Genomic DNA, 12,300 nt, shown 5'->3' on the forward strand with positions numbered 1-12,300 from the left:
AACAAACAAAAAAGAAGTAAAGAAAGTTAAATAGTTAACAAGTAAAATGAGTAAGTGATCAAGGCTATTGCTGCCTCTGTCCCATTTCACTCTGTGGACCTGTGGAAGTCTCGCTCCTAGGTAGTTCGACAGGTAGCCCAGGGGAAGTCTGTCTTGAGAAGCAGGCGTGTTGTGGCTGGTAAGCATTAACCGAGCTTTTCCCATTTTTCTTCTTCACTGAGAGGGAAAGGACACTTCAATACCAGCTCTTCCTTTACCATCTGTGCCCAGATACCCCCAACAGCTTTTGTGTCATGCACCTTCCTTCTGTGCAGCTCTTCCCCTGCCTTTCTTGTGCGCTGATGTCTGGATGGAACATTTTGGAGAGTGGTCTGACAGCGCTCCCTGACGGGGTGGAAGTGCTTTTCCCTACAGAAGGAAGACCCGTCTGCAGCCAGACTCACCCACGGTGTTGCTGCCCATGAGTGTGAACGGATAGCTCGGCAGGATCGAGGGGCCTCTCCTGGGACCTGCTCAGAACTGGGATGGCTTGGTCTGGAGGAGAGGCTGGGCATCACATTCTTTTTAGAAACCCCTTGGTGGTTTTAACGTTATAGGATTCCCTTATCCTTAAGGCAGGCACATGCTTGGGTCTTTTGATCTTTGGGATTCTGCACACCTCATCTCCCTTTAAAAAGAGAACACAAGTCAAGTAATCTCATCCAGCCCCATCGTCAACACCAACAAAGAGCCAGGCCCCACGCTCCAGTGACCTGGCCCAGAACTGTTCTCTGTTATTAACTCTCAGCCTGAGCCGAAGGGGAGTCCTCAGCTTATTTTGTGTGTCATAGTTGGCTATTTTTCAAAGCACTGTGTTTTTTCCTCCTTGTATGACTATGGTAGCTACCCACAAATCTTGAACAGTGAACAGACTATTGTTGGGGTTTAGGCCAAATGTTTAATTCCACTAGGTACACAGATCTTAAAGCATGACACGGTACAGCGTACAGTAGATAACTCACACTGGAGTGAGCACACGAGCCTGGCATTTCATTTTGTTGGATCTGACTGGGAGAATGACACTGGTGACCGGTGCTCTCTGATTAGGTATTACTGTCAACAATACTTGGTTAACAATACTTGGATAAAGTGCTGATAAATAACTTAAATGTTACAAAAAAGGACGGTCCCTGGTAAGTTCCAGGTCTGCCTAGACAGCTGTGTAGTTCGGTGCGGCTGGCCCGTGGACTTCAAATGGCTGCAGGCTCCTCGGGACCACCACGATGGCGCACAGGCTCGAGTTGGCCAGAGTCGGACACGTCATAGCTTGTCTTGTACTTGGCCAAGATTTTCATGAGAGGCCGCAGTTTTAGCCACCACTGTTCTTTGGGAATTCTGTGCCTACAAGGGAAGACAACAGTGATAGACTACTTTGCCAGGAGACAGCTTCTAAATGTTGTGTACTGCCCTGGGCCAGCAGGGAAAAGACTGACTGGCCAGAAAAGATAAAGATTTGTGGAGCAAATGACAAGATTCCATGTGTCAAATAAAACCATTAATCTCATATTCCAGAAAGTTCTGCCCTATTTCTTTTTTTTTTTTTTTTGACAGGCAGAGTGGATAGTGAGAGAGAGAGAGACAGAGAGAAAGGTCTTCCTTTTGCCGTTGGTTCACCCTCCAATGGCTGCCACGGCTGGCGCGCTGCGGCCGGCGCACCGCGCTGATCCAAAGGCAGGAGCCAGGTGCTTCTCCTGGTCTCCCATGGGGAGCACTTGGGCCATCCTCCACTGCACTCCCGGGCCACAGCAGAGAGCTGGTCTGGAAGAGGGGCAACCGGGACAGAATCCGGTGCCCCAACCGGGACTAGAACCCGGTGTGCCGGCGCCGCTAGGTTGAGAATTAGCTTATTGAGCCATGGTGCCGGCCAGTTCTGCCCTATTTCTAAAAGTCTAGGATTTTTTTTAACTTAGCTTCAGAAGAAGCTGTGTGTTCCCCAACATTCTGAATGAGTTACGTATGGTCAAGTGCAGTATGCTGTGTCTCTGTCCTAATGACTCTATTAATTACCCATGCCTTCTCATGGACAATCTTTCATTGACTTACTCAAAATCTGTTTCGTTCTTCAGCTCTGCCACAGGTTGAAAAAGAACATTTCTTTTGCTTATTCCCAGCACACAAATGGAATCATCAGAAACAAATCTTTTTCCTGTAAAAGTTAAAAAGGAAAGAAAAAAGTTAAAAACTCATACTGAATGAATGGGCAGAAAAATGGTCTATGAAAGAAGGAACAGTAAGGAGAGAGAAAAGGTCTTGCCAGCTGTAGGGAGGTAAGAATTCGGATTCCTCAGGACCACCCTGGGACATCTGGTTCTGATACGCCGGCTGGGGAACTCTGATGGGTGGTGTGAACCCCTACGCAATATGACCAGCATCATACTCAGAAGTTCCCAGGGCAGCTCTCCTCTGAAAGCTGTCCGTCCTTCCAGAACCTGAGAGAAGAGAGGCCCAGGCTGTGCCGAGGCCTCCCTTACTCCCCACACCCCAAGAAGTAGTGTGGACAGCACAGAAAACGAGGGAGTCCTGGCAAGGAGCTGTTTTTCACATTGGTGCTGAGTAAATATCGCCCTACATACTGAAATAGAAGATGGGCACCAGCTGCAGAAGGACTGCCGTTACATATTAGCGGGAGTCCAGCACAGCCATCACAAGCAGCTCACTGCTTCCTGAAACGCTGTACCTTGCTTCTCAGCATCCCAGCCATCCCTCCTCTCTGGCCGCGTACCTTTGCCGGGAGACTCCTTCAGTTTCGTGGTAATCCACTGCATGGCTCTGGCAGAAATTTTGGTTCCAAAGTTCCTATCAAAGGGAGAAGGTGCTCCACCCTGTGGCGGTTAAAGTTAAATGACATAATGGTTACACATCAATACTCTTCCCAGTGTTTTTACAGTAGAGCAATGAAGACTGGCTTGACAAAACTGACATTTCTAAGAGACCCACTGGCAAACAGAACTTTGTTTTGCGTATTTCTGCCCACCACGTTTTTAGCTGGGACAGAACAAAGCAGACGTCTGTGACCTGCAGCACGTGCTCACATGTTAGGAAAGCAGCTCAGTACTTCGCCTTCGAGTAAAACAGCGATCTTTAATCACCTGTACAAGCCAACCTACATCCTTTCTTTTTGAATCTTACATTAGCATTTCTCAGACTTGCATGGAGGCGGTTGCGGGTCACAGTTCTAGTGCCTGGTGAATCCTGAGGACTCACTTTCACAGAATACACACACAGCTACCATTGCTGTGATTCAAGGGGCTCCATGAACCTTGTGAGATGAGTCAGGGGACCTTTATTTAAAACTTCCTCGGAAGAGGAGGCAAGGACGGAGCGCAGACGTGCAGATCGGTAGCCCTGGGGCCGCCTGCCCCCCAGCTCGGCTCTAGTGGTGTAATTTGGAGCTTGCCTAGAAATCCTACACGGGGACTGTCCCCTATGGTGCTTTCCAAATCATTCTGATTTTGTGTAGACTTTTTGTATCATTTGTGATACTTCATTTTAAATCATCTTAGGCCCTGAAATATAATAAACATTTAATTTGAGTAAGAATTTCCAACAAACTGGTGTCACCATATATAGGAAAGCTGGTTTTCAAAGAATCGTAAAGCTGATATCTGGCATGACTGTTTTGTTTCAGATGTTTTGCATCATCTCAGAGCTTACCTACATATACACCTCTTCTTCCCCAAAGTGACTAAAGTGAGATGGATGTGAAGTCACTTGAATAACTTATTTCCTGCTTGGTCGGACCACAGGGGCCACACAGGGTCTCGGGGACTTCAGGCCTACCTGCTGCATGTGGCCCAGCACATTCTTCCTGCAGTCAAACACTCCTCTGCCCTCTTCCGAGTAGAGCTGGTAGATGAAGTCGGTGGTGTAGTTTTCACTGCAGCTCTCGTTCCTGTAACAAATGCCAAGGAGCCAAGTGACCAGCCACTGGGGTGCAAGGTGCAAGGCTTTGTTCTGCCCTGTGGGCCTGCTGGTGGCCCCAGGGTCCACTGCCACCTGTCAGACTGGCCTCAAGCCCTCCACTACTTTCACTCTGCGTGTTTCCCTCATCATAAGGCTAAGATCTAATTGTTTAGTTAAAAGATTAGGAGAATCCCATGTTGCCATGCAGCAGGTTAAGCCACAGCCACAGCCACAGCCACAGCAGGCATCCATATGAGCACGGGTTTGAGTCTCAGCTGCTCCACTTTGTTTCTGCTCACTGCCGATGGGCCTGGGAAAGCAGCAGATGACCCAAGTGTTTGGGCCCCTGCACCCATGTGAGAGACCCAGTCCAGCCCTGGCTGTTTTGGCCATTTGGGGAGTAAAACCAGCAGATGGAAAAATCAGTCTCTATCTATCTCTCTAATTCTGCCTTTCATCATAAATATACAAATCTTTAAAAATGATGATGAGATAACTAAAAAAAAAGACTAATTATTTAAATGCAAGTTTTTAACACTGTGCAGTTGCTTCTTTGCTTTCTTCAGTATTCACAATGAGAATCAATGGCAACTGCTTGTTAGGTTTCAGGTCATGATAGCTTTTGTCTAACAACCTGGGTCTAAAACAGAACTGTTTTTCCAAGGGTGCAGATTGTGGCACAGCTAGGTAAGCTGCCCCGTGGGATGCAAACATCCCATATCCGAGTGCCAGTTGCTGTTCCTCTGAGTCCAGTCCAGCTTCCTGCTAATGCACCTGGGAGGCAACAGATGGCGGCCCAAGTGCTTGAGTCGCTGTCACTCATGGGGGCGACCTGGATGAAGCCCTGGCTCCTGTGTTCAGCCTGGCCCAGCCCTGACTTATTGCAGTCATTTGGTCAGTGAACTAGCAAATGGAAGGTCTCTCTCCCTCTACCTCTGTCACTCGGCCTTTCAAATACATCTGTAAAACAAAACAAAACCTGCAAGACCACACTTCCTATTAAAAATTTAACAACAAAAATATATGTTTCCATTACCTGAGCACAAGACCCCTCTGAATAGTGGTCTTCATTTTCTCTGTCAGGTGCTCCACGTTGGACTAGAAAAGAGTATTTTGTTAGAGAAAAACCTTATTAGGCACCTACTGTGTGCCAGGTATCGTACAACCGTAAGTGCTGGAATGAATGATGCCCCGAAGAACACAAAGATGGCAACTGCTTTCATAGCTTATTTTTGTGGGAAGCTAACAGACAGAAACCTGTTGGGGAGTGATAAATGCAAAGGTAACAAAAAGGAAGCAAGATGACGCAGTGTGTGTGATGAGAGCGAGAGTAGCTATGGGAGTGGGAATACTTTTAGTAGATGCAGCTCACAACTTTGATCGGAAATGCTCTCCAAAATAAATAGGTTTTCCTTAAACCCCTTTACTTTGTATATCTGACTGGTATCTATAACATTTAACTATTATTAGCCGTTTCTGTCTCAGAGCTCTCAGAAAAAAGTATCCGTTGTCTGACTTTATACAAGCACTCATATAATTGCCCAACGAACATTCTTGGACCAAGAAAACTTTAGGGACCTCGATTCATACACAAATTGTAGAAGGCAACCACATCTTGAAGGAAACAGGAATGTGCAAAAATATCCTGTTTCATTTCATGTGAGGAGGAGAATGACAAAGAGGTAACTCTCTAATGATATCTTTTAAAAAGTAGACTTTTACATATGAGCAAATCTTTCATTTCTTGAGTAGCTACCCTGTGCCAAGAACCACTGTCATTGCTACAGGCAATATCTTTTGAAAGATCTCTGGGCCATCGCCGCGGCTCACTAGGCTAATCCTCCGCCTGTGGCACCGGCATACCGGGTTCTAGTCCCGGTCGGGGCGCCGGATTCTGTCCCGGTTGCCCCTCTTCCAGGCCAGCTCTCTGCTGTGGCCAGGGAGTGCAGTGGAGGATGGCCCAGGTCCTTGGGCCCTGCACCCACATGGGAGACCAGGAGAAGCACCTGGCTCCTGGATCCTGGCTGCTGGCTTCGGATCAGCGCGATGCGCGGGCCGCAGCGGCCATTGGAGGAGGGTGAACCAACAGCAAAAAGGAAGACCTTTCTCTCTCTCTCTATCCACTCTGCCTGTCAAAAAACAAAAACAAAAACAAACAAAAAAAAGAACTCTGAAGCATAAATATTTAATCCAACATTGTGAAGAAATCCAGGGCTCAGATGCCCATGTCACAGTTGAGTAATAAGTGTGTCTTTCCTTGATTAATTCCATTCAGAAACAGGTAAGATCATAACCTTTTTAAGAAACCCACTGGTGGGGCCAGCGCTGTGATGTAGCAGGTAAAGCTGCCACCTGCAGTGCTGGCATCCCATATGGGCATCGGGTTGAGTCCTGGCTGCTCCACTTTCTGATCTAGCTCCCTGCTATGGCTTGAGAAAGCAGTGGAAGATAGCCCAAGTCCTTGAGCCCCTGCACCCTCATGGAAGACTCCTGGCTTCAGATCGGCGCAATTCCAGCCATTGCAGCCAACTGGGGAGTGAACCAGCGGATGGAAGACCTCTCTCTCTCTCTCTCTCTCTCTCTCTGTCTCTGTCTCTACCTCTCTCTTTCTCTGCCTCCCTGTAACTCTGCCTTTCAAATAAATAAATCTTAAAAAAAGGCAATTGGCCCCAGGTGTATCTCATCTGCCAACACCTATCTTCCTGCATGGAGTTTAGCAACTTGATGCTACAGGACCCACATCTGGATCCAGCTGTGTTGTGCCATCCAAACTGGGGCTGGCCATGGTCCAGCCCAGACTCCCCACCCAATCCATGAACCTGCTACTCGCTCATACTGAGGCTCCCGCCAGTGTCCTTCCTCCCATTCAGAAGCCTGGTGAAAGGCTGTGGCCACTCCTGGTTCAAGGAAGGGAAGGAGACGAGAAGCTGGGCTCAGCGCAACCAGCCCTTCACCTGCAAGAGCCAGGACCTACAAAGCTGTGGCCTTCCTCTTGGTTTAGAAACAGACCAGGCGGCTGGCGCCACGGCTCAAAAGGCTAATCCTCCACCTAGCGGCACCGGCACACCGGGTTCTAGTTCCGGTCGGGGCGCCGGATTCTGTCCCGGTTGCCCCTCTTCCAGGCCAGCTCTCTGCTGTGGCCAGGGAGTGCAGTGGAGGATAGTCCAAGTGCTTGGTCCCTGCACCCCATGGGAGACCAGGAGAAGTACCTGGCTCCTGCCATCGGATCAGCGCGGTGTGCTGGCCGCAGCGCGCCAGCCGTGGCGGCCACTGGAGGGTGAACCAACGGCAAAAGGAAGACCTTTCTCTCTGTCTCTCTCTCTCACTATCCACTCTGCCTGTCAAAAAAAAAAAAGAAAAAAAAAAAAAGAAAAGAAAATGATTTAACAGACCAGGCATCAGAGACCTTACAATGTTGAAGAAGCTGCAGCAACACCTAGGGTGACTGCTCATGGAACACACATTCTGGGCGACGGAGAGTCGGTGGAGGTTCATCAGTGACCCTCTGGTGGAGGACAGTCCTGACAGGGGAGGCTCTGTGCCTGGAGGGCTGGCCGTGCCTGGGCAATCTGTACTGTACTTTCCACTCAATTTTCCTGTAACCTTAAAAGTGCTCTAAAAAAACAGCACTTGCAAACATTTTTAAAGCAGCACGAAGTAATGAGTTCGGCTCCTGTTTTGTTTCTCACTGGCACCGCGTGTCCCCACCGACAACACAGATGTAGAGTTCAGCACACTGACTAGTCTGCCACCTCAGTGGACACCTCATCTTCCCTAATTAAAGTCAGCATCTCACAGAGGTCAAGGGCACTGGGTAACCTGCAGTGCCTCCTTCCAGGTCTTCAGAATCTTCCCAACCCCAGATCCACAGGACACCACGAGTCTGGGACTGCTGGAAATATTTCCAAAGACCTAAGAGAAACTGCTTCAAGTGTCTGAATCCCTTGAACAAGCAAATACCCTCTTAAAATGATTTATCTTACATGAATGAAAAATATCAGTTACTTACTTGGTAGACAAAATCATTAGGACAAAAATGTATAACAGAAGCTTGCGTTTTCACACACAAGAATAAAATTGGTGGGGCCACTGCTGTGGCATAGTAGATTAAGCATCTGCTTGCAGCGCTGGCATCCCATATGCAGGCCAGTTCTAGTCCTGGCTGCTCCTCTTCCAATCCAGCTCCCTGCTAATGGCCTGGGAAAGCAGTAGAAGATGGCCCAAGTGCCTGGGCCCCTGCACCTGTGTGGGAGACCTGGCTACTGGCTTCCGATCAGCCCACTCCATCTGCTACGGCCATTTAGGGAGTGAACCAGCAGACTGAAGACCTTTCTGTCTCTCCCTCTCTCTGTTCCTAACTCTGCCTTTCAAGTGAATAAATTAAAAAAGGGGGGGGGGGAGGGTGCCTGAACTATGCCTGTTCACTGTCATTTACTGATGCTGGAGTAAATGGACCTGAATTCAAAAAGATGGATAATTCGAAGTGCAAAAGACAAAAAGGAAAGGGAGAGGAGGAGAGAGAGGAAGGGAGTATCATTATGTTCTTAGAATTCTATCTACAGGAGCTGGTTCTCTGGTGTAATGGACTAAACTTCTGCCTGCGGTACCGAATCACTTATGGACACCGGTTCTAGTCCCGGCTGCTCCTCTTCCGATCCAGCTCTCCGCTATGGCCTGGGAAAGCAGTAGAAGATGGGCCATATGCTTGGGCCCCTACACCTGTGTGGGAGACTCAAAAGAAGCTCCTGGCTCAGGATCAGCTCAGCTATGGCCATTGCGGCCATCTGGGGAGTGAACCAGCGGATAGAAGATCTTTTTCTCTCTCTTTCTCTCCCTCTAACTCTACCTCTCAAAAAATAAATATGAAAAACAAAAAAAGAATTCTACCTACAAGTTACATTGACTCTGCCACAAACTAATTAAAATGAATGAAAAGATTAAAAAGAAGTCTCAATTCACAAGCACCATCTTTGTCCTCTCAATAAAAAATTAAAACAACCCACCAACTGTAAATGCTGTTACTCCTGCAGCAGCCCCGGATGCCCTGAGCGAACGGCTCCCCGGGAACTGACGCCGTTTACACACCTGTAAATCTCTGATGTCAAAGGGCTCTTCAAAGATGTAGGCGGCGTCTGCTCCGGCCGCGAGCCCCCCCATGTTGGCCAGGTAGCCGCAGTAGCCGCCCATGGTCTCGATGATAAACACGCGTCGCTTGGTCCCGCTGGCTGACTGCTTGATGCGGTCACACGTCTGGTCACAGAAAAGGACGTCAGTCATTTCAAACCCAGGGCCCTCACCAGCACCGGGGTGTTCGTTCACTAGCTGAGAGATCCACTCCCCGCCAGGAGCGGCAGCAAGTCCCTCCACCAGGCAGAACATGCAGTCAGAGCACCGGACAGATAACCCCGCCCCCGCTGGTGTGCACGGCCACCTAGGGGGCTGTCTCTGAGCAGCACCGATGTGAGCAGTAGATATGGATCCAAACAGCGCATGGCAATGACAGGGCTAGGATGCAGAATCCAGGCTGGCTTTGTGTTGGGTCTTTGCCTATGGCATCCAGGTACTGAAAACTTCATCGCATGGTCTGAATTAGAGACTAATTCTGGGGGAGATGGGGAAGGAACAGGACCCAGAACCAGATGTCAGGTCCCTACAGGTAGACGTGCAAAACCACATGGATTACTTTTCTAGTTGGATCTGCCCTATGTGTGCACCCTCAGGTGGAGGAATAGTGTCCCGAATTCAGTGAACACTGCAATCATGCTAATGGCACCAAGAATACTGGTGGAGAAGCGGTTCTGTCGTCAGGTCCATTTGTATGTGTGCTTTTCCAAATAAGGCCCCAGACAGGCTGTTGATGAGAAATGGAGCAAATCACTCCACACTGAACCTAACAACTGAGCAAAAGCCCCGACTGCGGATGCCACAGACCGTGAAAACAAAAAATAGCTGAGTTGGAACAGTCACCTTTGCCTAAAGCTATAATCCATAGCTCCCAAACACTACTGTTACCTAGATCGCCATCTGAAGGCTGGAATTAGTTTCTTCTAAAAATAGTAAGCCATCTCAGCCACGTCTCTTGCAATTACTTAAAGCAGTACTGATGAGGGAATGACCAGGGCAACAAGTGTTAACCCTTCTGCGTGCGGGTGGCACATGGAGGGGGCTTCCTCTCTCGGGGGATGGGGGAAGCATTGCGGAGGGTCACGACCCCTGCCCAGCACAGCGGGGACGGAAGTCGCAAGCTGCACCAGCCGGGCGGAACTGGTATTTTCACTGTGCAAATCTGCCTGTTAATGCCAACGCCTTACAAAAGCACACACAGACAGTTCTCCAAGGGCAATAGCCAGGAAGTGTCTCACCACAGAAAAATCCCCAAACCATAAATGTCCCTAACATTTTGCTACCATGGTTTGTTTTTTTTTTAATAAAAAACTAAAAGCCAAACATGAAAAGATGAAATTTTCCAGTGTTGAGATGGAAAGAGAGTCAGTGACTTCTAATATGAGGACACGGACTTTCTCCGCTGAGGAACTGGAAGGCGAACCTTCCCGTGACTGTGGCGGTATCCATTCAAGGTAGCTGACCACGTGCCCGACTCGGGACCAGGTGGGCAGGGGGCCATCCACAGTACATCTGGAATGACTCTAGGCAGGTCAGGAGGGGGCTAACTCTGCCAGGGTAATGTCTGAGCCCTAGCAGCATTCAGCAGCCAGCAGCCATTGCACTGGTCTGTCTCTGATAGAACAGGTGTCTGGGGAGGGTGCATTGTGGGTAGGCTCCCGAGGGAGCCACTGATTCGGGAATGAATGAGGCCATCACACTTCTGTGGGGCAGCACAACAACACGCGCACGAGGAAGACACTGAGGATGCATCCAGCAGAATCAGTCAAATACTTAGATGAGATTAGGATGCTGGGTCTAGGTGAACCTTTTCTTTCCCCACTTTAGACTTCAACTCAGCAGTGTGAGCTTGGAACACAACCTGCTGTTCCCAAGGTTCTGTGCCAAGTGTTCTCTCTCTCCAGGACTGTCATAAACACGGGTGTGGACTCAGACATAAACATTTCCAGTGAGAGGGCAGCGGCTGGCGCCCTTCTGCAAGGCACAGGGCACAAGGAGTCTGATGGACAGCTGTGGTCACCATCCTCTCTTCCGTGGGAGTCCTCTCCTGTCCAACACGCAGACCACAGATGGCTCAGCAGCTGGGGCCATCAGTGCGTGGCGGGTCTTGGGCACTGCCATGGGGTTGTGAGTGTCACATCCGAGACCTGCTAGATCAAACCCTCCTCCGGCAGGTGCTGTGGGTAAAGCTGCCCTCCTGGAGAGCATGGCTGTCACCTCTCCGGGAAGACTGTGCCTCCAAGCAGCGGCCTGTGGCTCCCTGGGTTTGGATCAGCGTTGCTCTAGCTTGGGGCTTTCACGCTCACCGGCCTGTACGTTCCCTCTCTGCATTGCTCCGGAGACTTTTTTCTAGGAGCTGCCTCTACCTACTCAACTGTGGGCAGGACAAACAGGCACCTCTCCAGGAATGATCCCCACGGCTTACCTCATTCATGCGATATAGAGATATCATCCCAAGGACCACATGTAGCATCCTGTTTGTAATCGATAAAATTAAGCCTGTCGTGCAGAGTGTGATTAAAAAAAAAAAAAAGTCTAGGGATTGGCATGTGTTGTGGCGCAGAGGATTAAGCCACTGCCTGCGGCACCAGCATCCCGCGTGGGTACCAGTTTGTGTCCTGGCTGCTCCACTTCCGATCCAGCTCCCTGCTGGTGGCCTGGGAAAAGAAGTGGAGGAAGGCCCAAGTACTTGGGCTCCTGCCACCCATGTGGGAGACCCGGATAAAGCTCCTGGCTCCTCCTGGCTTCCGTTGCAGCCATCTGGGGGAGTGAACCAGCAAATGGAAGATCTCTCTCTCTCTCTCTAACTCTGACTTTCAAAATAAGTAAATATATAAAAAAGAAAAAAATAACTGCAGTAAGTTTGGCTCATTCATTCTGAAAGACTTAATGAGTTTCTCATTTTACTTTCCAGTTGGGGTCAAAAAACAAAACAAAGCCCCTAGGATGACAGTCCAACCTGATGGGCGACCTTAGGGCTGGAGAAACAAATCATGAAAACACACAAGTGAAAGCCGTGAGCAGAAAGAGAATTCTCTTACCTCAACAACCATATTCAGGCCAGTATCACAACCAATACTTAGGTCTGAGCCTGGGACATTGTTGCTAATAGTAGCCGGCACGACGCACATAGGGATGCAAAACTCCTCGTGGCGTGTTCGCGCCTCGCCCAGTATGAGCATGCTGTGGTAAGCCTGAAGCAGCAGGGCCATAGCAGTTAGCAGGGTGCAGGCA

General features: G+C 49.2%; 1 protein-coding gene across 5 annotated transcripts in view; it reads right to left on the reverse strand.

The window, feature by feature from the left end:
* Positions 1 to 917: 917 nt before the first annotated feature.
* The window catches only part of PFKP (phosphofructokinase, platelet), a 68,920-nt gene continuing 57,537 nt past the window's right edge, over positions 918 to 12,300 (reverse strand). For 2 of the 5 annotated variants that reach the window (XM_008274007.5, XM_051832425.3), the window contains 7 exons: positions 12,108 to 12,260; positions 9,028 to 9,192; positions 4,979 to 5,040; positions 3,820 to 3,931; positions 2,762 to 2,861; positions 2,083 to 2,185; positions 918 to 1,380 (listed from right to left, as the gene is read on the reverse strand). In XM_008274007.5, the coding sequence (XP_008272229.1) occupies positions 1,230 to 1,380; positions 2,083 to 2,185; positions 2,762 to 2,861; positions 3,820 to 3,931; positions 4,979 to 5,040; positions 9,028 to 9,192; positions 12,108 to 12,260 (846 nt within the window). In that variant the 3' untranslated portion in view covers positions 918 to 1,229. 5 annotated transcript variants of the gene reach the window in all.

The sequence above is a fragment of the Oryctolagus cuniculus genome, chromosome 13 (genome assembly GCF_051225735.1).
Source record: "Oryctolagus cuniculus isolate XC-2025 breed Fujian yellow rabbit chromosome 13, ASM5122573v1, whole genome shotgun sequence".
Lineage (NCBI taxonomy): Eukaryota > Metazoa > Chordata > Mammalia > Lagomorpha > Leporidae > Oryctolagus > Oryctolagus cuniculus.